General features: G+C 44.7%; 1 protein-coding gene across 3 annotated transcripts in view; it reads right to left on the bottom strand.

Moving 5' to 3' along the window:
- Window positions 1-531: 531 nt before the first annotated feature.
- The window catches only part of Pdss2 (decaprenyl diphosphate synthase subunit 2), a 229543-nt gene continuing 204154 nt past the window's right edge, over window positions 532-25920 (bottom strand). For 2 of the 3 annotated variants that reach the window (XM_048425161.3, XM_048425159.3), the window contains 2 exons: window positions 9832-9900; window positions 532-1339 (listed from right to left, as the gene is read on the bottom strand). In XM_048425161.3, the coding sequence (XP_048281118.3) occupies window positions 1181-1339; window positions 9832-9900 (228 nt within the window). In that variant the 3' untranslated portion in view covers window positions 532-1180. The remainder of the gene's footprint in view (window positions 1340-9831; window positions 9901-25920) is intronic. The other variant, XM_048425160.3, reaches the window with a different exon arrangement.

Here is a 25920-nt window from a genome sequence, read left to right on the forward strand (position 1 = left end):
TGTCCTGGACTTGTGTTTTAAGACAGAAAGGCAGATTGTAATGATCTGTTCTGTCTCTTTAAGAGACAACCCACGCCGACTCCCCCCACCCCCCATCTGCTGAGACAGGCAGATCTTCAGCTTCCAGCCTGAGTTCACTCTCTTTTCAGTTTCCCTCTTGAAGGGGCAGCTTCTGCCTCTCCCCACTTCTCCCCTTTCTGTCTCTCCCTTCTCTCTCCCACACCCCTCTCTCTTCTCTCTCTCTTCTCTCTCTCTCTGTTCTTCTCCCCTTCTTCCTTCCCGCTTCATAACCCACGGGATAAATATCCAACCTCACTCTGCATGGTGTACCTATCCATGTCTCTGTCTCTTGACCGCCGCCGTGTGTCTCCCTGCCCTGGACCAGGACCTGCAGCCGTCCCTGCGTGGGACTGGCTGCTCTCAGGGCCTGCTGCCACCGCTTGGGGACCTGCAGCGTTTCTGCTTCCTGCCACCGCTGGGGATCCGCAGCATTTTTAATTTTTACATTACACAGACAATTTCTGATAACAATTGAATCAACACCTGGTAAAACTTTAATCTCCAACTTCAAGAATTTGGCAACTTCTGAACATTTTCCCCACCTCTCCCAAATCTGATAAAAACTGAGATGCATAAGCCTCTCACCATATACCCACACAGACATGATTCTGAGACAGCAAACAATGCCTGTTTTTCTTAACTCAGAAGAACAAGTCTCCACTACAACGGATGGGTCATCAGGTTTTGATGTGTCCACCCTGGCTGGCACCCAGTGTTTCTCTTGACACCTGCAGCTTCCAGCTTGCTCCGTCCTCTTCAGAAGGAAAACCACAGCCATCGGCCTGGCGCCATCCCTGGCGTGGTCCAATCAATAAGGACTTATTTCCTGTCCATTTGCTGAGGTCACAGGAGCGGGTCTCATTAATTATTTCTGCTGCTGCAGCCTCAAGTGTGCTCTGGCGTGACAAGTGAAAACTGGGTGACCTTTTTTCCTTCTCATTTTGTTTATAGTGGTTCCAAAAAGATAGATTCATTAAACAACGGGGTAAAAGAATAGAAAAAAAATACATACATTTTAAAAATCATTAACATATTAGTTATTTCATCTGAAAAGCTCTCCTGTCCACCCTATTCTCTGGGTTTTTCAGCTAAGGAACAATAGTGTCTTTTTAATGTGGTGTCAGGAAAATCTGGTCACAGCAAACACAATGTTTTCTAAAGCCGATCTGGCCTCTGAGGGAGGAAAGCTCTCCAGGGCCTCCAGTGCCTTGTTTCCATGGTAACGACACAGGTCAATAGCTGAAGTCACACCTTTGCCAGCTTTGATTGTTTCTCGCAACTGTTAAGAAATAAAAGCACAATAAGTCAGTTTTCGGTTGTACAGTGAGGGCTACAATTTAACTGGGGGTACGTGTTGGAAACAAAGGCAGGGACAGATGTGAATCCGAATTTCTGCTCCCTCCCGCGGAGGAAAGAGGCCATCATTCCAGGCCATCTCCAGGCACCATCCCCCTAAGGCTACAGGAGTGTTCTCCAGAGCAGCACAATAGGCTCCAATCAGCCCAATTACATCTCCTCCCACACCCACCCCTTGATCTGCTGAAAGTGCCCTGCTGGGAAGGCAGCAGAAGGCCAAGCCCTGACTTCTCTGGCATTCCCAATTCAGCAGCCTGATATTTTATTCCAGGAAGCCTTCACTAACATCTTCATTCAAACTTAAATTAAAACAGCAAACAACAACAAAAACCTTATGTTGACACAGTAATCAAAATGAAAATACGAGAAAGATATCTATATCTATATATATATATGATATATATATATATCACTAAACCTGACTATGACTTATTTAAGACCAAAATATTTCATTTGGGAAGAATGAAGCAAAGTCCTTTTTGTAAAGAATAAAACAGACTCTCGCTAACCAACAAGCTGACTTCCAATTTCTCTCTGGGATTGTAAGAAAGAACCAAGGACAGGAGGAGTGGTGCACACCTTTAATCCTAGGCCTTGGCAGGCAGAGGTAGGTGGATTTCTGTGAGTGAGAGGTCAACCTGGACAACATGGCCAAACCCTATTTCAAAGACAAACAAAAACCAAAAAGAGGGTGTTGTAGATCGGACCCAGTTTGTGCTGCTCCTCCGAGGACCCGAGTTCAGTTCCCAGCACCATGGTAGGTGTCACAACAGCCGTAACTCCAGCCAGGGGGATCTGCCTTTCACAGACAACACACTCGTGTACAGACCCACACACATGACTAGTGATAAAAATCTTTAAAAAAATGTTTATGATTTAGAGATGGAAAAGGCTTCATCTTTTGACCTTAAGTTACTTGGCCCCAGTTTGATAGTCTCATCAGTGAGTGCTTTGAGGGTATCTCTCATTCCATCAGTCAGCCAGCCCAGGCACTCCCAGGCCAGCTCACCAGGCTAGTCCCAGGCTGAACCCTCTGACCTCTAGAGTGGAGGTGAGTGGGGCCCTGTATAAGACCCAGCCTGTGAGTCATGGAAGATGCATGCTACTTACAGGCTGCAGCAAGAAACTGCCCTTGTGAATCCCTCTAGGGCTTTCCCTCTGGCTCTGGGGACAGCCACACAGTAGATACCCTTCAGCCTGGATACCTGAGTCACAGCAGTGAGTAGTACTGTATGTCTCTCCTGCCTGAGACAGACATGAGCATTTTCTTTTTGTTCATTTGTTTGTTTGTTTTTTGAGACAGGGTTTCTCTGCGTAGCACTGGCTGTTCCGGTTCATGTTCTGTAGACCAGGCTGTCCTGGAACTCAGATCCACCCACCTCTGCCTCCTGAGTGCTGGGATTAAATGCGTGTGCCACACCACCAGGCTCTGATGTGGACATTTTCACTGATGCAGTCAGTGAGCCCTCATCCATGTAGCTCCATTGGAGCGCTCATATTTATGTTTCATTCTTTTCAGCTGTGCTACTGGGGACCTCAGCAGTCCCCAGCTAGGCTACATTTCATGATTATCTCCCAAAGAGCCTCCCAAACCATCTTGTATCCCATATTCCATCTACCATGCCACATTGCCAAGAAGAATTTATACGACATTGCAGATGCAGTCTTGTCTAAAATCTGTCACTGCCTTCCAACAGCCTTAGCGATCCCAGCTGTTTCAGGAGGACCGCAAGTCCTTCCTCCAGTCTCGCTCTCACCCAGCCTCATCTCCCCTCTTCCTGCCTCTGCTCATGTATTACTCTTACCCAGCCTCATCTCCCCTCTTCCTGCCTCTGCTCGTGTATTAAGAGGAATTACTTGCATTTCTCAAAGCTGACACCGGTTCTCCGGCGGTCCTCTTTCCATGCCTGGTAAGCTGCCCAGACTTCACCTGGACGGAAGGCAGGCCGCACGCTAGGGTGACGGCACTAGGAGCTAGCTGTTCTTCTTCCCCTAGGCTCCCAGAGTAACCCGTACACTCCTGAGTGCAGTATTATTACACAGTGTTGTATTTTCATTTTCTACTCACTGGCTTCCTTGTGAGATTTTAAGCTACTGTATAATTTATGCAACATGAATAAAAAATATGTGGTTTATTACTCTAATTACAATCAAGAGGCCAGAGGTCCAGAGAAACTCAGTGACTCAGGATAACAGACGGAACTCAGCAAAGCTGAGATCAGAGGTCAGATTTCTTATTTTCAGTTTTTCTTATAACGTGTGTGTGTGTGTGTGTGTGTGTGTGTGTGTGTGTACACACCTACCAAATCATGTGTATGAGATCAGGTTCTCTTCTACCTTTATGTGGATTCTGGGCATCAAACTCATATCAAGCTTGTGCAGCAAGTGCCTTAACCTGCCAAGCCATTTCACTTTTGGGGGGCACAGCATATCTCTTCGCCTGCTCTACTCACGATATAGCCCCTGCCTACCTTACTTTCTGGCAATTCTTCTGCCTCAGCCTCCCCAAGAGATGGCGTTAAAGCATGCACCACTACCTACCTCAGAGGCTGCATTTTCTGATGCATTAGCCTCCAGGGGCACTTACTAAACTTCCAATTCTGAGCACCCACATGGAGAATATTCCAGCCTAGGTTTCCCTAGTCCCCTGCCAATTATTGAGTGCAGAGCCAGCTTCAAGTTTCTACTGCAGCGTTGGTGTTCGAGGAAAGCCCCTCAACTATTCTTAGCTCCAAGTGATGATCATATCCGTTCTTCAGGGGAGGTTGGGGGGCTCCATGAGACAGCATGGATCACTGATTGGTATAAGTCACTGTTTAACTCGGTCTGTCTAACTCTCCCTCCAGGGCCTCAGCTGCTGCCGCCTGTGACAGTCCACCTGATCAGGTCAGATTTATTCTGGTTTGATAGACAATAACCTCAAGGCAGCTGGACTCAGATTCTGAAGGCACCAATAGGCAGGGTATGGCCCCATTTTCTTTATCTGCAATCTCCCTGGACTTAAACCAGACTAGTCAGTGCTTTAGATTCTTGGTTGGCGACTGAAAGCAGGTGGGTGTCTACAAAAATTCTGAGTTTCTAAGAACTCACCGAGCACCCACTACATGGAAGAGTGGAGCGATCCTTCTCTGCTCACGGCTGGGGAGCTAATTAATGAGCAACTGAAGGAGTAATGTGGGACTGTAGGTCCAGGGCGCTCCAGAAAGCCTTGCAGAGCGGGCTGTGACAGTGAGCGGGTGCAGAGGCAGGAGCAGCAAGAGACTGCAGGGGAAGAGCACAGCAGAGAGCAGCAGGCAGAGCATGCAGGGAAGGAGAGAGAGAGAGAGAGAGAGAGAGAGAGAAGCTGTAAGCAGTAGTATGTTTGTAAATTAGCTCTCCATGTAGCATTTGAAGATTTCTGTAGTATAATATGCCTATTATGGCTGATTTCAAGATGCTACGGGGCATGGGATCACAAAATTCTTAAATATTTAATAATCGCCATGGGGAGTTGGCTTGGGCACATCCTTGGCAGCAGGGCGCTTCCCCCTAGTTTTCACTTGAACATTCTTTCACACAATCACAACACTGTGATCTCTCTAAGAGAGCTAACTAGAGACAGTTCTAAAATTCATCTTATTAATTGTTATTATTGTTGAGAGGGAACGTGGGCCTGTGCAGGCCACAGTGCAGATGTGGGAGCAGAGGACAGTCCAGGACTTGGTCCTCTTCTTGCATCACGGGCCCTGGGAACAAACCTCAGGTTGTCAGGCTGCCAAGCAAGCGCTTTCACCTGCTGAGCATCTTGCCAAGCACCAAAGGTTAACTTGAAGAGTTAGATAATTTTCTATTATCTCAGATTTAGTCCTTGTCTTAGCCTCAGTCCAATATTTTTAAGTAAGAAAGAAAATATGTGTGGGTCTTTTGCCTGCACCTATGTTTGCGTCCCATGCCTGACGAGGCTAGAAAAGGGTGCTGGATCTCCCAGAACTGGAGTCACAGACATCTGTGAGCGGCCACATGGGGGCTGGGAATTGAACCCAGATCCTCGGGAAGAGCAGTCAATGCTTTTAACTGCAGAGCCATCTCTCCAGCTCAGTCCAATGGTTTTTCAATGAAAAAGGAAGTTACGAAGGAAGGACATGACTGCTCCTGGATATGGTGGAGAAGGTTTATTTCAGATAGGAGGGCGAGCACAGCCATTTGGAAGAGGACAGGCTGACTATGACACTGAGCTATGCCATTTGAAGAGAAGGGGGAGGGGAGAGGAACCAAGAGGGGTGGCCTGGGACAAGAGACTGGCAAGGTCAGAATGGTTGTTATATAGGGGCCAGAGGAGCTGGCAGGAGGGAAGCCCAGGGATGGGCATGCTAGTCAGGAGGCTCCTGTAACAGGTAGAGACTGAGGGATGCAGGGAGACCCTGGAGGCCAGCATCTGCTTTATGTTAATGGACACCTCAGTCCATTTGTCCCAGGTTTGAGATGCAACAGGTTTCAGCCATTTTTTTTTTTCAAACCATGATCAATCAAAATTCACACATTACATTTGTCTGCAATGACATTTTTGGCTTTTGTTTGCTTGTTTTGAGATAGGCTCTTACTAAGCAGCCTCTGGCTGGCTTTGAACTTGGGAAGACCCTCTTGTCTTTGCCTCCTTGTGTGAGAATAGCTTTCTATCGACTTGACATGTGTTCATGTCAGTTGAGAAGATGCTTCCATCCAGATGCCCATAAGAACTCTGTAGGACACTGTCTTGATGGACATGGGTGGGCTCAGTGGTGGTGCTGCCCCACAGTGTGTGGTTTGAGTTGCATAAGAAGCAGGCTGACAGGCCGGGCGGTGGTGGCGCACGCCTTTAATCCCAGCACTTGGGAGGCAGAGGCAGGCGGATCTCTGTGAGTTCGAGGCCAGCCTGGTCTACAAGAGCTAGTTCCAGGACAGGCACCAAAAACTACAGAGAAACCCTGCCTCAAAAATCAAAAAAACAAACAAACAAACAAACAAAAAAGAAGCAGGCTGACGTGAGCAAACCAGTAAACAGCAATCTTTCACAGCTTCGGCTTCAGTTCCTGTTTCCAGGTGCCTGCCTTGAGTTCCCTCAGTGATGAGGATGTCCTGAGGGTTGTAAGAAATAAACCCTTTTGTCTCCATGTTGTTTCTGGTCATCACAGCAACAGAAACCCTAAGTCAGCTAGGCTGTCCTGAACTCGCTATGTCCCCAAGGCTGGCCTTATACTTGTCCTAGTACACTTGCCTCTGGCTTCTGGATACCAGATTGTGGGTGTGGGACATTGTGCCCAACGACACCGACATTTTTTTTTTATTTATTTTAAAACAGGCTATTCTGTAGAATATTTTTATTTATTTTTAAATATTTATTTATTTATTATGTATATAATATTCTGTCTGTGTGTATGCCTGCAGGCCAGAAGAGGGCACCAGACCTCATTACAGATGGTTGTGAGCCACCATGTGGTTGCCGGGAATTGAACTCAGGACCTTTGGAAGAGCAGGCAATGCTCTTAACTGCTGAGCCATTTCTCCAGCCCCCAGAATATTTTTATGTTGTAGAATATCTTGTGAACTTTATTTTATTTTTGAGGCAGAGTCTCATGAAGTCTAGGCTGGCCGCCAACACACTGTGTGGCTTCTGACCTCCTTGACCCTACCTTTTGAGTGCAGAGATTACAGGCCTATGTACCACCTGTCTCCTCTACTGAACCCAGGGATTCACATACACGAGGCAACTGTTCTTTTCACTGAACTACACTCTTAATCCCCTGTGAACTTTAATGAAGCGGGTTCAACTGCATATTTGATGACAGCTAATAGAGCTTCTAGTTTGGTAGACCACTTTCCTCAGAATATTCAAACACTTAAATTCACTTCTCCCCAGAACCTACGGGTGGAAGGACAGAACTATCTCAAAAGTTGTCCTCTGACCCCAACATGTACACCCTGGAACATATGACCACATATATACGCACACACACAATAGATAATATAATTTTAAAAATTATGAGTAAAATAAAATATTGTTTGAAATGATACATTCATTTGAGCTTAAAGAAGCTGATGACAAGATTTACACAGGAAACTTCAAAAAGCAGACGTGAGCACACGCTTTTAATTTCATCACTCCGGAGGCAACAGGACCACTTGGTCTACACAGCAAGTTACAGGCCAGTGCCAGGGCTACACAGTGAGAACCTGTCTTAGAAAAGAAAAGAGCAAGCAGATGCCATTAGATGTGGTAGCTCACAGCGGTACTCCCAGCTCTCCCCCGCGCTCTCTCTCTCTCACACACACACACACACACACTCTGCAGGTGTGGCAGGTGCCACTCACAGAACCAGAGCTGCAGCCTGAGAAACACCTCCTACATCACTCTAATTATTACTCTAATTATTACTCTAATTATTACTCTAATTATTACCCTAATTTGAGTGCACTTTACTTGAAGGCGCATTTATTTTGGGTTACTGTGCTTTACTAATTTTTTTAGAGTTAGAATTTTGGTATTGCCTAGGCTGGCCTAGACTTTCTAGGTTCACAGGATTCTTCTGCCACAGTCTTCCAAATCACTGGGATTATAGAGCTGTATCACATGACACAGCTCTGTAATTAACAAAAATGGGCTGGTAAGATGGCTTCAGAAAGTAAAGGTGTTTGCTGTATGAGCCTGGGGACCTGAGTTCAATTCTCAGGACTGACGCAAAAGGAGGAGGAGAACTGATGCAACCAAGCTGTCCTCTGACCTCCATGTCCACACATGTACACACACACATGCACAATAACAACAAATAAGCAAATCTTTACAACTCAAAAACCAATTCTTTACTTCTTGCTTCATGCATATTTTTATTGGCAAAAGCAAAAGCTGATGGGCAGAAAGAGCTTTGGATCTCAGGCTTGAAAATCACTCTCAACACAGTGCATACAGCACAGGGCATATAGCACAGGGCAAAAAGCACAGGGCATACAGCACAGACCATACAGCACAGGCCATACAGCAACACACACACACACACACACACACACACACACACCACTCTAGACACAGGACATACAACACAGAACATACAGCACAAGACACACAACACAGGACATCAACAACACACACATAAATACAAACAAGTGACCTGGCAGTCTGTTTATTTCTCTAACACAGCACTTTAGGGCACTAAAATAACTAAATCTAGAAGTCAACCTTATAATTGTGGAAGTGCAGTCCACCTGAAATAAATTAAGCAAATCCCCTGCTAGAGCATCCGATTAAAGACATGCACTGAAAGAGCAGGGCAGGAAGGGTGAAGGGCATTTTACTTGACAATTTTTAGACAACTTCTGAGCAACAAACACTGCTCATGTGAAACCTGTCTGAGCAGAATCCCTGTCTGCTTTGGGAAGCTATGGTTCAAGTTCTTTAAAAACATTACAGAAGTTGCTGACTATGGAGGCAGAGGCAGGTGGAACTCCATGGGTTTGAGGCCAGTCTGGTCTACACAGTAACTTCCAGGCCAGCCAGAGTTATAAAGTAATACCCTATCTCAAAACAGGCATACAAACCCCTCAAAATATTAAAGGTGGTTCCTGGCATGGGATGTGCCTGGTTATGGGGTGGACACAGTGGCGACTCAACTCAAGCATAGCAGGGAAAGATGGGAAACATCCTCGCCTCCCCCTCATTTTATCAGAGGATGCTGGGATGATACACTAAGTGATGTGGACAAGAGCTCACAGAACAAACCTACCTCCCACCCTTCCTTCCTGACAGGGTCTCAATCATCCCAAGATGAATTGGACTTGGCAACAACCCTCCTGCCTCAGCCTTCAAGGGCTATAACTACATGCAAAGCCACCACACCTGGCCAGAGAATTTTTTCTTTTATCTTTTTCTTTCTTTCTTTCCTTCTTTGAGACAAGATTTCTCTATGTAGTCCAGGCTAGCCCTGAAATTGTGGTTCTCCTGCCTCAGATTCTTGGGTACAGGTATTACAGGCTGTGATAACCCACGTAGCTGTGATAATCTTATTTATTAGAAAGTAGGAGCACTTTTTACTTAATTATGGTCACATAATGGGATATAAAAGTGATCAGCATCTTGAAAAAACAAAAAAGCATGTTCTCTTGATGCGAGAATCCACGAGGTAAGCCAGGCATGACAGAATGATTTATAATCCAGCACGGAGTTTTTGGTGAGTTGTGGGCCAGGCTGGGCTACTCAGGAGACCCTCTGTCCGAAATCCAAACCCAAACCAAACCAAACGACAAATCACTACAGTCTCAGAGACTGAGCCGCAGCTGAGAAAATGCGATGGGGAACAGGTGCAGTGAAAGCACCGTCTAAAGTCCTGAGTCGGAGCAGGCCCAGAGATGAAGGCCCTGCCCGAAGCCAGCGCAATGGGCTCCAGGTGCTCAGGCGGCAGCACTTACCCGCCTCCAAGTGGGGCGTGGCTGGCACCAGGGCTCTTCCTGATTTGCAGGCCGAGGAGAGGGCCACAGCTGTACAGATGAAGGCAAAATGGTCAGCTGGACACAGCTACAGGTTTTAATTTTTTAAACACTCCCTTTTATTTATTTTTTCTTCCTTTTCTTGATGCTGGTTTTAGATAGGCAAGGCTGGCTTTGAACTCCTTCTTCTGTCCTCTGAGTGCTGAGACTGTAGGTAGGAGCCACTACATCCGACTTGGTGATTTATTTATTTTTTGGTTTTTACAGTAATCCTACACCTCCCACCTGAGAATCCTGGTGTGCGCCACCAGGCCGTGCTGTGAGTAGCTTTAGATATTTTTGTTACTGCTCCCTCCCTCCCTCCCTCCCTCTCTCTGTGAAGGAGAGATGTGAGTGCATGGTTCTAACAGCTGTGTGGAGGTTCCAATGATGACTTAGGGGCTGGTTTTCTCTTTCCACTGTGGGTCGGGAGGTTCAGGATATCAGGCCCGGGGAAGCAAATGCATCTACCTGATGAGTCATCTTACCAACACTGTTGTCAAGCTTTAAAAATTATATTTTCTTGTTACTGATGCCTAGTGAGTTTATGAGAATTATTAATGCATGAACAGACAGAGGGGAAAAGCCCGAGTGCTCTGAGCAGAGTTAAGGCCCAGGCACTAGGGATGTGCAGCATGGCCAGGTCTTTGAAGAGATTCAGAGCCTCTTTTAATTATGTATGCTAATTGTATGCTAATCTCTCTCTCTCTCTCTCTCTCTCTCTCTCTCTCTCACACACACACACACACACACACACACACACACACACACACACACACGCACGCGCGTCTGTTAGAATGTGCACCAGAGTAGGGACCCACAGAGTCCAGAAGAGGGCGTCAGAACCCCTGCGACTGGAGTTACAGGTGGCTGTGAAGCCCCCTGACTGGGTGTTGGAAAAGCACCCGGGTTCTCTGCAAAGAGCAACCGGCCATCATCTCTCTAGTCCTTGTTAGGGCGTTAAAGAATTGTTCTGACAGAAAATGTTCAGAAACAATCTGCCATTAAGGCCCAAGTTAAGATTCTCATAGGACTTGATGGATGGGTGTGTTGAGTGGGGCTGGGTGTTGATGAGAACAAAACCAGAATTTAAGAGTGTAACGTCCGGGACAGTCATGGTGACACGTACCATGTATTTAGTCCCAGCATCCAGGAGACTCGAAGAAAGACAACTACGGGTTTGGGAGGAGGTTAACCATCTCAAAGTAAACACATAAAGCCCTTAGCCGGGCGTGGTGGAGTACACCTTTAATCATAGCAGTTGGGAAGCAGAGGCAGGAGGATCTCTGTGAGTTTGAGGTCAGCCTGGTCTACAGAGTGACTTCCAGGACAAACAACCAACCAACCAACCAATAAATTAGGGGCTGGGGAGATGCTCAGGGGTAAGAGCACTTGCTGTCTCTGAGGATCTGAGTTAGGATCCCAACACCCATTTCAAGCAGCCCACAACTGCCTCTTCCACTACCAGGGGATTCAATGTCCGCTTCCGGCCTCTGTGGGCACCTGCATGCACATGCGCACAAACACAATTACATATCTACATATGTACACACAAATAAAAGTAAGAAGCAAATCTAAAAAAAAAAAAAAGAGTAAGTAGGAACTGGAGGGACGACTTTAGGGTTAAGTGAACCCACGTGATGGCTCACAACTATCGGTGATTTCAGTTCCAGGGAATCTTGACACCCTCTTCTGACCTCTATGGACACTACCAGGTATATACTTGTGGTACACATACATGTATGCTGACAAAATACTCATATATAATATATACATAAATTATATATATAATATATATAAAAAGTAAAATAAAAATATATTAGTTGAGGTCTGTAAGCTGAACAAGAAGAACAAGTATTCTCTAGTATGTGAAATGATAAATCTCCTATTAATGGAAATAAACAGGAAACAGAGCAGCTATAAAATGAGTTAAAATTGTAAAACTACAGCTGGGAATGGTGACACACATCTGTAATCCTTAGCACTTGGGGAAGCCGGAAGAGCAGAAATTCAAGGTCATCTTTAGCTATAGCAAATCCAAGGCCAGAGTGGGGTTCACAAGACTGTGGAGAGAAGGACGGAAGGAAGGAAGGAAGGAAAGACTGAATAAATACTAGGGATAGAAGGCTGGAAGGACAAACTGGATATTCCACCAGCTAGTCCCAGGTTGTGAAGGAGGCCTTGGCTGAAGCTCTGAACCTGGGATTCATTTCTGCTTAGCTTCTGTGTCCGTCTCTTTCTCAGACGACCCACATTCCCATCCTGAACACAACGTTAGACTCCAGACAGTGACTGTGGGTACAGCGAGCCTCTCCTGCACCAGCTCTGTTCGCTTTCCTAAGAGGCCCCTCCTCCCTCCCTGTCTCCACTAGGCACCATCACAGGTGGCCACCCACTCTGCTCCGTCCATGTGCTTGTCACCTACTGAAGGGCTGTGAAGAATCTCAAGACGTGACGAGCACCTGACTTGTGTCTTCAAGCAGGGTCAATGAGAAGGTGCATGATGGCACTCGGACTAGTGAGTTTACAGTGAGGTTCCAGAGATTATTAGACAGATGGCTCATGAATGCTAGAAGACAGGCGATGGTAATGGTGTCCCCAGCACAGGTTAGTCTTTTTGGAGCAGAACCCAAGCCTTTGCGAATATCAAACTCACGCCTTTCCACTGAGTGACACCGCTACCTGCCCTCGTCCTGAGTTGGGAGTGGAATGGCCTATTTAATGAGAAACTACAAATTGAGATCGAGCCACGCTCCACAGTGATGGGCAGTGATTCTGTGGCAGTGCAAGAGCAGGAGGGACAGCAAGAGGATGCAGCGTCCACATGACAAGTCAATAAATAAGCCATTCAAAACCAGGAGCAAATTAGGACTTTCACCCCAGGCACTGCTCTGGTCACGTGGGCTGCTCTTTTTGCTCCACACCCCAGTGTCACATGGGATGCCTTAAAGTGGGAGTGGGCATGAAGTCCTGTCAAAAATTTTATTTTTAACATTAGGTGGAGTTTGTATTGATAACCAGGGAGCCTGAATGAGACCTACCTAGGCACTCTGCAAGTTACAGTTGTGTAGCTTGGTCCTCTTATGGGACTCCTAACAGCGGGTACAAGGGCCATCTCTGACTCTTTTATTGGCTTTTGGGACTCTACTTCTCATACTAGGTCACCTTGCCCAGCTTTAACACATGGGGAGGTGCTTAGTCTTACTGCAACTTGCTAGGCCATGTTTAGTTGATACTCATAGGAGACCTGTCTTTTCCTGGATGGTGACAGGAGAGGATGTGAGGGTAGGAGGGGGAAAATGAGGGAGAGAGCTGGGGGTGGGGCTGGGGGGAGGCTTCAGCCATGAGGTAAAGCAGATAAATAAAAAAAATTTTTGAAACAGAAGGAAATCTTTGAAGTAGTTGAGAATAACCTTGAGCTCCTTGGTTCTGCCTCTACCTCCTGAGTGCTGAGATTACAGGCATGTGTCACCACACCTTGTGGTTTTAGATTTTATTTCTTCTGTATGTGGGTGTTTTGACTGTTTGTATGGCTGTGTACCACAGACATGCTTGGTGCCCTCAGAGGCCAGAGAAGGGTTTCTGATACCTTGCGGCTGGTTGTGAGCCACCAAGTGAGTGCTGGGAATTGAACCCATGTCCTCTGGAAGAGCAGCCAGTACTCTTAACTGCTGAGCCATCTTTCTAGGGGACCGAGCACAGAGTTTTAGCAGGCTAGGCAAGTACTCTTCCAATTGAGATACACCTTCAGCACACAATCTTTCTTCTGTTTATTTTAAATTTATTATTATTGTGTGTGTGTGTGTGTAGGCTCATGTGCCATGGTGCACATATAAAGGGCAGAGGGAAACTCTTGTCTTGGTTCTGTTCATCCATCTTTATGTGGGTCGAGGATCAAACTCTGTTAGGTTTACACAAAGCCTCTTTAGCACTGAGTACCTCTTTTTTTTTTTTTGTAGGGGGGGGGGGAGCCCATTTAATTCTTAGCTTCAGAAATAGCAGTGATTTTAAAGTTTAGATTCCGGAAACTTATCCTTCACAGGTAAGTCAGGGTTTGGTAAAGAATATGACAGTACAATTTGAACATATACGTAGAACTTACTAGAAAATGGTTTCTAGTGCAGTTGTACTGTAGGTCAAAGTGATCTCTAGGGCTGTGACATCAGGACGCAATACTGGCTTTCTCTCCCTTACCACATTTCTAGGAGCTACTTAAATGAAGATGAAGAGGGGATGCATATTGAAATTTAATTTTCACATGTCGCACTGCCAGAGAGACAGCTCACAAATGGACAGCATCAAGACCGGAACGCTTCTGACGTGCTGGACGACGAACCATTGTTAGTCAATGAGATGTTTCGCAGTGCTAATGGCATAGCTGTGCATCTGGCTTTAAATAATTGTAAAAGTAAAAGCTTTCATTTGGCAGAGAGTCACAGAAAGTCTCAGAATCTCTGAAAACTACATTCTTTATCTAAGCCAAGACCATGCTGTAGATATAAAAGGCAAATGCACGTTTTGTAAGAACTACCAGATGGCCATGTCCAAAGTACAGGTGTGGATGGTCTTTGAATGTTAACTTAAGTTTCAAAACTGTTTCAGCCAGACACGGTAGTGCATACTTTAACGTCAGCCACTGGGGGCTGAGGCAAGGCAACCACGTCAATAAGGGCATTCACAAATAATACAAACACTAAAATTAATGTAGCAAGACCCTTGTATTCATTACTTTTCTTGTGGAACTTGTAATTGGAAGTATGTTTTAGCTTGCAGTTCCAGAGGGGGCATCCATAAGGGCTCAAGAGGAAGGGCAGGAAGCCACTGGACCACATCAGCAGACACAGCATGAAGTCGAGAGCAAACTGAAGAGGGGCAGCTTACGGACTCTCAAGTCCACCTCCAGGGGTATGCATCCTCCAACAATGCTGCGTCACCAACTGAGGATCAAGAGTTCAAACAGCCACCAGCCTATGAGAATATTCTCACTCAAACTATCACTCTCTTTCAAAACAAACAAATCGAAACTGGGTCTTACAAAGTGACCCCTAATACTAGCTACTCGGGCAACAGGAGAATTGTAAACCCAAGGTCTACTTGTACTACAGGAGTCAAGATTGGTTGGCGGGTGTGTTAGTAGGTAAAGGCACTTGCTGCCACACCTGATCACCTGTGTTCCACTGGTGGGCCCACGTGGTTTAAGGAGACCCAGACAGTAAAAGGAGACAACCAACTCTTGCAGGCTGTGACCATGCCCTCTCTATCCCACACAAAAAGGTCAGAAGTCTAGGCAACTTAGTGAGACCCTGTGTAAAATACAGTGAGTAAAATATACTTATTTTTAAAGACCAATTAAACTCTTATAATATGAAAAATATGAAGTAATATGTAACATACATTTTAACAAGCCCATCTATGGTTTGTGAATTAAATCATCCTATATACTATTATGGAAGCACATGATATTAGATACACTGATCTCCATTTCCTTAACGAGTTCTGTGACCCAAAGTCAACTGAGATGGGACATAAAGGGAGACAGGAGGGCTCTGGAACAAAATGTCACTGTTCCTAGAGATGGCGGCGTCTTGGGTACAGGTGAAGCCACACAAGAGTCTTTGTTACATCTAATGGGAAACACTGTAAGCTCAACCAACTCAACACTCCATAATCACAGACAACAGGCCTGGGAGGGGAGCTCACTGGGTTAAAGCACTTGCTATGAGTTTGAATCTCCCGATGTCAGACGTGCATGTGAGTCCCTGTAATCTGAGTTCTCCTGAGGCACAGATAATCCCTGAACGATTGCTAGCCAACTAGCCTAGTGTTTACACCCCAAACAAACACAAACAAAATCACTATGGAGACCCTGCTTCAAACAAGGTGAGAGGTGAGGAACAGGGCCTGAGGTTGTCCCTCTCCCACATTCACACAGACAAGGAAGACAATGGGGGCAGAGAGCTCAGGGCTGAGACAAGGCTACTCTTGTCTACTCCTGTAGAGCAGGCTCTCAGAGCCCAGCTTCCCCAGCTGTACGTGAGGAAGAGTCCTTATGGCACAGCACGCAGAACTACTGAGAACACCTGAGATAATTTAAACAGGCAAGAAGAAGAAGAGCATGGGGTCGCAGCAAAACATCAACGCATGCTCATGATTCGCCTAGCTATGTAAGTGTGAACAGTCAAAGATGATTCCACGTGGGCTTATGAAGGTCTCTGGAGTAGTCTAAGGCCCTGATTGCTAATGAACTGGAAACAGGCTTATGTTTGAAAACAAATTCACAGATCATGTTAATGTTTTCATTTATTCATTTACTTTTGTTTTATCGTGACAGAATCTCACTCTGTAGCCCAGGATAGCCTGGAACTTACTATATAGCACAGGCTGGCCTCAGCAAAGAGAGCAATGATCATACTTGAAGAGATACACCCTACTAAACATATAAGCAGACTTAAACCCTGTGTGCATACACACTTAAACATATATGTGTATATGGTTTAGGTGTGTAGTAATCTTTACTGATACAAAATTCAGGCAAAGCGGTTCTTGGTGCTTCAAGAAACAGACAGGAGACTCCTCCTCTGGACCCTCCCACTATTGGGAGCTCTTCCTCACTTTTCCTTAGTAAATCTGTGTTCATGTGACTGAAAAAACAAAACTCAAAACAACACAGCACCAATAAAAGGCAGAGGCAGAGATCAGTTTATATAACCCAGGTCTGAGCAGACAGGCCTGACTTTAGAATGTAATTAAATGGGACAAAATTAGTTTAATTCTTAATTTATAAATAATCATCAAAATTTTGTAGACTGGGCATTTGAGGTTAGTAATACAGAATTATATTAAATTTAGGGTTAGCTCCAAAGGAAAAACAGTCATTGTTTCTTGGTCTTCCAAAGGAAAATTTGTGATTTGTAAATAATCATAGGTTTATCCATATTCTGATTCAAAGTTAATTTTTAATTTTAGTATCATATTCCAAAATAGGAACTTAATTCTATACATTGAATTTCAGAAAGCCTAACTGGGTCCCATGAGATTTTTAGTAAATTCTGTAATAAAAATTCAACAAGCAACAAAGGTGCCACAGGTGCAGACCACAGCAGCCACTTCTGCCTGTAGAGTGATTCTTTCTGAATTACTATATATTCGGAATTGTAATCTCATGACAAACACTATGCTGGGTATTTAATTAAAAGGAACGCCTTGGGACAAGAATATGACTACCGTGTAGGGATCACACAGTGCTGGCGGTATTTGAGGAACGCATAAAGTATGTGAGAGTGATTTTGAATTTCTCGGATTTTACTGATTTATCTTACTTCCCAGTTTCTTTTTGTTGCTGTACAGCTTACTCATGCCCCAAACTGTCACTGACTTCAGTATATGAGCACTCAAACCTGGGGAACCATCAGCCCCATGCTGCCACTACAACTATCCTTGTTACCCCAGCTTGGTAGCCACCTAGCATGCATTCTGATGGACATAACTTCACTAGAAAGCACTCACAACAACAGAAAAAGGATAAGAATAAAGATAATGACATAAATGTGAGCCTCACCGTATCTCCCGTGTCAGATGGGCAATGGAGTAAGGATGTCACTGTCTGGGCATGGAGGTATAATCAAACTTGCAGGCCGAACTCACAGTTCCTTCCACGTAAGGCGTGGTGTGTGTGCGTGTGCGTGCGCGTGTGTGCACGCATGCATGTGTACATGTGCCGTGGCTCACAAGAGGAAGTCAGAGAACAACTCTGTGCTGTTTGTTCTCTCCGGTCACTTTCCATGGGTTTTGGGATTTGAACTTTGGTGCCAGGCTTGCGAGCTGTTTACCTGCTGAGCTATCTTGTTGGCCCACATGTAGGGATTCTATGGAAGGGCATTATGGGTATATTGTTGATTTGGACACTTGTTTCCCTCAAGGGGATGGTGATAAGAATTGTTTTGGTGGTGGGGGCAGGTTCTCAGCATGTAGTTCAGGAGTCTAGCCTTGCTTTCATGATCCTCCTGCCTCAGTCTCCCCAAAGCTGGAATTACAGGCACATATACTATGTCCAGCTATGAGAACTTGTTAAGTGGTTAAACTGTGCTTACTAGCTTTTTAAAAGTCACATGAATCATTACACTGGCTCAACAAACGTAAGTCCCTTTATTGGGCAACACCATTTCTAAGAACGGAACTATGTTACACCAGAGAGTAATGCTTAGTTATTCTCAGACCTACAAGAGCAAAGCCTGCTTTACAACATTTGTAGTCTGTTGGCAGAACCCAAGGAGGGCTATGGCAGAAAAGCATAGACACTGTAGGGTCAGCCGACTGTAACATAACTAGGGGGACACTTAGTGTGTTCAGTCAGGCATACAGCAAACCATGTGCACTGTGTGGAGAACACAGAAAGGCTGTAAGTTGTTCCTAAACAGGTGCACACAAATCATGTCAAGAATGAACCAAAAATACAGGTCCACATACTTGTTTTAGGACTAGGGCAGGGAGCACTTCCTCAGAGGGTGCCATTGAGCTGTGCGCTAGGCAGCCTTTGTGATGAGCCTGGCTTTATGATGTCATGAGCAGTCAAGACCTTCACTGAGCTAAGTAGCCAAGGCTTGCAGGGGCAGGGTTGGGATCTACTTACCCCAGTCTCTACTTGGCATTCACACTTCCAGCTGTGTTTGCGGATCCTGCAAGCTCTACTATTACCTCAGTAATTCTGCTTGAAAACGGAGGGTGCCCAGTCCCCTTGTTATACAGAAAAGATGGCTAAGCACATTACCTACCAATGATCAATACTCTTGTCTGATGTAAATGGGGGTGGCTTAGCATGCTTGCAGGAGCTGGGCAGAAAGCACTGGGGGAATGGCTTCAGACATACCAATCAAATGGATTATAGCTTTCTCGGGACCAGACAGCTTGACATCTCAAAAATCCTAATTCTGTAGAAAATCAGACTGTATGAGTTTGACAATAACAAAGACTTCTGACTTACTAAAGCCATGTTGAAAGCTATAAAGAAGTGCCTCTCTTTTCTTTTCTCTCAAATTTCAGAAAATCTATTCCTCTCCACTGTTTTTTAAGATGAGGAAAGAACACTCCCTTTATATCGACTTCAAACCCATTTTAATGGCCCAAACGTGCTCTCCTAGGGGTCAGAAGGCTCTACTCTCTACATAAAGACACAGGCGCTCCCTGTGCACAGGTGGTTCCTAGCACCACAAACTGGGAGAAATAATTGAATGCAGCTACCCCACAGAGCAGCACACTCACCCACAGCATTAGCCTGCAGGGCAGCCTTGCTGTAGTTTTCCAGACTACAAGTCTAAAGATCTCTCTAGCTAGAGCTTTGTTTCAACCTAAGAAGTACAAGGAAGTGAAGACATAACCATTTGCTTAAGCATACACATCATGAGATCTTAAGGAAGGGGACAGCACACACAGAGGGTAATATGAAGGAGAACAGCGGAAATAACCGGGAGGGGCTTTTAAGTGGGGGGAGAGAGGAGGGGATGGCAGAGGAGGCGACAGAGGGAGGGTCAAGTAATACTGAGGATGCTTGAAAAGCCATCTGGAAATATACTAATTTTTATTTGTTTATTTGCTTTTTGTTGTTGTTTTTTTGAGACGGAGTTTCTCTGTGTAACAACCCTGGCTATCCTGGAACGCTCAGAGATTCGCCTGCCTCTAGCCTGCCTCTGCCTCCTGAGTGTTGGGGTCCAAGGTGTGTCTCAGCATGCCCAGCTCAGGAAACTTAGTCTTCTCCCCACCAACAGGGATTGATGGAGGTACTGTACACAGAAATCATAGGTTGTCAAATAAAAGTCTAGTTTCAGTTGTGGGATACCTGCCTTCAAAATGTTGTTCAGGGATGTGTTGGAGGCCCCGAAACAACACAGCCCATTGTCATGGCTCATATTTTCCCACCAGATCTTGATGGTTAGACCCTATCCTATGCTGGAGACACCAGAAACTTTGGTCACAGAACATGGAGACATTAAGTTGGCATTGACCAAGAAGTGTCCTTCCTGCTAGCTGGCTTTCAGAGTACCAGAAGGGACATGCAGGTCACTCAGGGACAAAACTCACCAAGTCTTCCCCAGGTGTGAACACTGTGAGCTATACACTGAGAAGTGGCACGGCAGGATATGCCCACGGGCACTAGAGGCGTGAATGGATGGGGATAACCGGTGCTTTCTGACTAGACTGCAGATCTTCTCCACTGGAGGAAACGCAAGCCTCATGTTATATACCTGCTCAAGACCCCATGGCTGGAGAGCTAATGGGCCCCAGGGGTGAACCTATTATTATTTTGCTATGTGGATATAATGTCAAACTTCTCTGTAAATTTATATCTCTGTACTCACAGATTAGTGCTTCTATCAGAGCTCATCAGAAAAGTTTCTTTGTGCAACAGAGGGTGGTTAATGCAGAAACTCATAATTGGTCCATGTACAAAGAATAACTGTCTACGGATGTCTATGGAGTGCTCGACCACAATGGAATATCTGTATCTTACTCTTTCCCCAAAGATCAGGCCTAACATGGAATAGGAGGTGGAAAGAGTGTAAGAGACAAAGGTCAAAGTGAAATTATGTCTTCGGGACACAACAGGACCTTCGCACTCATGAGTTCACACGGCACTGTGGTTGCCTGCACAAGACTAACAAGACTAAACCAGTCAACAGGACAACACAGAGTGAGGGGCTCATGAACCTCTGTCCTTAGCTGAGGGACTATTGACAATGCTGGTTCTCCCCCCCCCCCGAATTCTCCTTAAGGGTGTGGCCCCTGATAGGCTGCTTCAGTGGACTGCCACACCCACAAGTATATGGGCAAAATAAACAGGACTCAGTGGGCTATTAAAGAAAAACAAGGCAAAACAAAAGAACAAAAACGTCAGGAAATGAAGCTGGGAGGGAGGGTTAGGGGAGTGGGTGGTAGACCTGAAAGGAGCTTAGTGGGAGTTAAGGGGCGTTGAACATGCTCACAGCACGTAGTACACATTATGAAACTCTCAAGGAATTACTAAAAATATTATACTTAATTAAACTAAATATTATATCTAGGAACTGATACATACTTTTAATCCCAATACTAAGGAGGTAGAAGCAGGCGGAGCCATGTGAATTTGATGTCATTCTGGTCTACAGAGTAAGTTCCAGGTCAGCTGGGACTGTATAGTAAGATTCTGTCTCAAAAAATATATTAACGTCTATATATTAGTCAGTCTGTCTGTCTGTCTGTCTGTCTATCTATCTATCTATCTATCTATCTATCTATCTATCTATCTACCCACCCACCCACCCACCCACCCACCCACCCACCCATCCATCCATCCATCCATCCATCCATCCATCCATCCATCCATCCACACTTGAGGGAAGGTAAGAGGAACACAGAAGGAGTCTCATGAACTAGAAAAGGGAGATACGTGCAAACAGATGAGCATCTGGAATTATTTATCAATTCATTCAACAAATACTTATTAGGAAGCTATTGTGTGCGAGGCGATAAGTCTTCAAAGTACAGTAATGAATACACACACACACACACACACACACACACCACTCATGACTGCAACCAAGAATTGGTCTTCAACCATAATATCTGCTGTAGCCTTAAGATAAATGTTAAGTACTAAAATATGAACGCCAGGGGCTAGAGAGAGGTCCTAGAAGTTAAAAGCACCTGCTGCTTTTGCAGAGGACCCTGGTTCAGGTCCTGGCACTCACATGGTGGTTAACAATAATCTGTAACTTCAGTTCCAGAGGATCTAATGCCTTCTTCTTTCGGCCTGAGGGCCTGCATGCATGTGGCACACAGACAAACATGCAGGCAAAACACTCAAGAGGCTGGAGAGAGAGCTCAAACAAAACAGTGAATTTAAGAATGGGCACACTGGTAGAATTTGCTGGGGGGAGGGCACAGGAGGATCAAAAGTATGGCCAGCCTGGTCTATAGAGTGAGTTTCAGTACAGCCAGGGCTACAGAGAGAAACTTGTCTCAAAACCCAAAATAGAATAGGATGGAATGTTCCACTAACTATTATCACTGTGGGCTAAGCAATTTAACACTTTATGTAAAACATTATAAAGTAAGTATCAACAGCAAGGAATATTTGAGGAAAAAATAAGAACAATTTACAACTGCCCATATTAAAAAAAATCAATAGAAGTTGGGCTAATTACTGAGAAGACACACTTCATAATGTTACAATGTCATAAAAGAGGCTTATCATGGAAATCATTTAATAATTTTATTCACGATCCACAAAGGAATAGATATAATGATCACTGAATCTATTGATATCATTGAGGTGTGTAGGATTGCTAAAATCCAGAGAACAAGAATCTAATTAAAAAATAACATTAAGAAATTAGAGGACTACATCACCAAAGCAAGATGATAGTCACCGGGGAGTATGACGCAGTGCACTCAGAGTAAGGAAGGCAAGTCTAGAGAGAGCTCATGGTAAGAGACAACTCTGCCTGGGGAGACTGGTTACTTCCTCAGTGATTAGAAAAGGTTTTATTTCTTTTGAGACAGGGTATTGCTATATAGCTCAGGCTAGTCTTCGGCTATGTGGGGCTAAAGATGGCACGAAACTGAAGATCCTCCTACCCCACCTCCAGAGTACAAGCTCACTGGAGGGCAACATCCTGGGCACTGTAGAGGAAAAAAAAATTTTTTTTTTGAGATAAGTATTATGTATCTTAGGCTGACGATGAATTCTTCATCCTACTCTCTCCACTTCCTGAACTACAGATGTGTACCACTGTGCTCAGTGTCCACTCTGAGCTACAGATGTGTACCAGTGTGCTCAGTGTCTACTTCCCAAGCATTGGATTTGAGATGTGCACCCCTGTGCCTAACTCTAGAAAAAACTTTTTTTGACAAAATATTTCATATGGTACAATATTTTCTTAAAAACTTTATTTTAAAATGTTTTATTTTTTATTTCATGTGTATGGGTGTTTTGTCTGCAAGTATATCTGTTCACTATGTTTGTTCCTGTTGCCTGAGGGCATTAGATCTCCTGAAATTAGAGTTACAGACAGTTATAAATCGTGATGTAGCTGTTGGGAATTGAATGTGGGTTCATACAAAAGCTTTTTGCTTTCTGCTATGAACAGAAATTGGTCAAGCAGGGGATGGAAGATGGCTCAGCAGTTAAGAACATGTACTGCTTTTGCAGAGGACCTGAGTTTGATTCCCAGCACCCTTGTCAGGTGGCTCAGAACTGCCTATAACTTTGGCTCCAGGGAATTCAACAGCACATATATGCACAGAAACACACACACACACACACACACACACACATAAACGAGAAAATAAATCTATAAAAAAGTTGCTATAAACTGTTTTAAGCCAACACAAACTTACTATTTAAATAATAAAAAGTCACTCAGTTATTATTTTTCTATCACCTTGAAGAAAACTTGAAATCAAGCAGTGATTGCTAAAACCCAGCTGAAGCAAACTGTTAGAATTAGCAGGACATTAGAATTAGCACGCCTTTAGTCCCAGCACTGAGAAAGCAGAGGCAGGTGGATCTCTGTGAGTTCTAGGCCAGCCTGGTCTACATGGCGAGCTAGAGGCTAGCAGGCCAGCCAAGGCTAAGTAGTGAGACTCTGTCTCAAAAAAGAATCAAACAGAAACAGTCTAAAGACAATCTGCTCTTGTTATCTGCCTGAACTGTGACAGCCCAGAGAAAAGTAACTAGCTGAACGGTGATTTACATGAGCCAAGGACGGGGATCTAACCTTTCAGAAGGCAGATCTGGTCTGCATTGCAGGGCGTCTCCCACTGGGGCCATGAGAGTCACATGCACGGGCCTGTCCAGTTCACTGGCTTTCCCTCGTCCTCAGTTGTGCCCTAGCTCCTCTGCTGCTCCTTGAGGCCAGCACAAAAAATCAGTTATATTTCCCAGCCAGGTGGTGGCTCAGGCTGGAAATCCCATTCCTCAGAAGGTTGAGGCAGGTGAATCACCATGAGTTCATGATTGGATTGAACTAGAGTGAAACCTTGTCTCAAAAATCAAAACCAAGAGCTAGTAAGATAGCTCAAGGTAAAGGCTCTTGCTTTGTAAGCCTGGCAATGTGAGTTTGGTCTCTGGGACCCATATAAAGGTGGAGGAAGATAACTACCTTGTTAACTACATGCATAACTGGTGCAGGAGAACTGTTTGTAATCTGTCAATCATGTTTTAAATAAATGCTGATTGGTCAGGCAGGAAGTATAGGCGGGAAAAGCAGACAAGAAGTAGAGGTGATGCAATGAGAACAGCAGAATTCTGGGAAGGAGGAAGCTGTTTCCTCCCAGTCCTGTGCAGACCACCGAGGAAGCAGGATGTAACCTGCCAGCTGAAAAACGTACTGAGCCATATAGCTAAAATAGAGCAGAATAATGGGTTAATATAAGTCATAAGAGCTAATAAGAAGCCTGAGCTAATGGGCCAATCAGCTTATAACTTATGGAGACCTCTGTGTGATTTTCTTTGAAGCTAAACAGCTATGGGAACCGGGCAGGACAGAAAACCCCAACAAACCAGCCCCATCATGTTACACATAACGTGCGTGCGTGTGTACGTGCACGTGAATATACCAGAGTCAAACCCTTACAAACAAGCTCTGTCCCCAAATGAGGTTTTAGTCTGTTGCCACAGACATCAGTAATTCCTTAGAAGCTTAGATTTAAATTCTGACCACTTCACAAGAAATAAGACTTCAAATAATTTATTTTCAATTCTCACCAGTTTAGGACATAATCTTTCTTTCTTTCCTTTTTTTTAAAGATTTATTTATTTATTATATATATAATATTCTGCCTGTATGTATGCCTACACGCCAGAAGAGGGCACCGGATCTCACTACAGAAGGTTGTGAGCCACCATGTGGGTTGCTGGAAATTGAACTCAGGAGCGCTGGAAGGGCAATAAGTGCTCTTAACCTCTGAGCCATCTCTCCAGCCCTAGGCCATAATCTTAAAAAAAAATTCAATTCAGATAAGAACCTATAATTATAAAATGAAAATCTTTAAAACATACAATGTATTTCTTCTCTAAAACATGCCTTTACTCACATATTGTGACATGCTAGTTTCCTGTCTTTAAAGCACAGAAATTTTACACAGTTAGACCCATGTCATATGGTTTTTCACTTGGAATTTTTCCTTTTAAAGTCTGCTATAAACATCTTACCTCCTGCACTGCAAGTCCTTCAAGAGCAAGATGGGACAGAAAAGGTCAGTGCAGCTAGGCAGGCAGTCTCCATAATTACCACTAACTAAAACAGGCACACTAACGGTAAAACATCTTCAGGAGCCTGGAGGATATGAGAGACTCCGTGCCTGCCCTGATGATGATACCAAGTCCCAGGACAGGAGAAGCAGCATCTGCCCAAGGAAAGGGGACAGGGAGGAGAAAATAGCAACATCTGGTGTCTAATTGTGCCAACATGAAAACTTCCCGGGGCCAGCTATCTGGGGCTGTGGTTAAGCATGCCACAGAAAATGTCCGTTAGAAATAAGTAAGTAGACACATAAATAAATAAGCCTGGTTTTGTGTATAAAGAAGGAGCAGTAGTACTTAATATTTTTCAATACTCAATTACCCCCAGCCCCAAAAGGGTTTGGGATCCAGGTTATAACAACACAACTGAAGCATTTATGAACAGTAAAAAGAAAAGGAAGTGATGATGTGATCACGTGAATGCAAATGTGAGCAGGCATCTTTAATGATGGGAAGAGAATTTAATGTGTGCTTTATGTGAATACATAAGGCTTACAAGGACTTCTGGAGGTTAAGAGGGCAAAGGAGAGCAGCAGCTACCAGGCACTGCTTCCAGAGAGGCATGGCGGGACAGCTGGAACCTGCTGTCCTGGAATCACGACCAGCCCTGGGAGACAGCAGGAGCTCAGGCTGCCAGCCCAAGGGTCTCTCTCTCTCTTCCACTTGATGGGGAGCTAAAGAATTATTTGCCCAGTGTGTACCCTTGAGCTGTTCTGTGTTTAAAGTAAATTTCTAAAGAGGATGTTACGGGGCTG

The sequence above is a fragment of the Myodes glareolus genome, chromosome 1 (genome assembly GCF_982192425.1).
Source record: "Myodes glareolus chromosome 1, mMyoGla1.1, whole genome shotgun sequence".
In the NCBI taxonomy this organism is placed as follows: Eukaryota; Metazoa; Chordata; class Mammalia; order Rodentia; family Cricetidae; genus Myodes; species Myodes glareolus.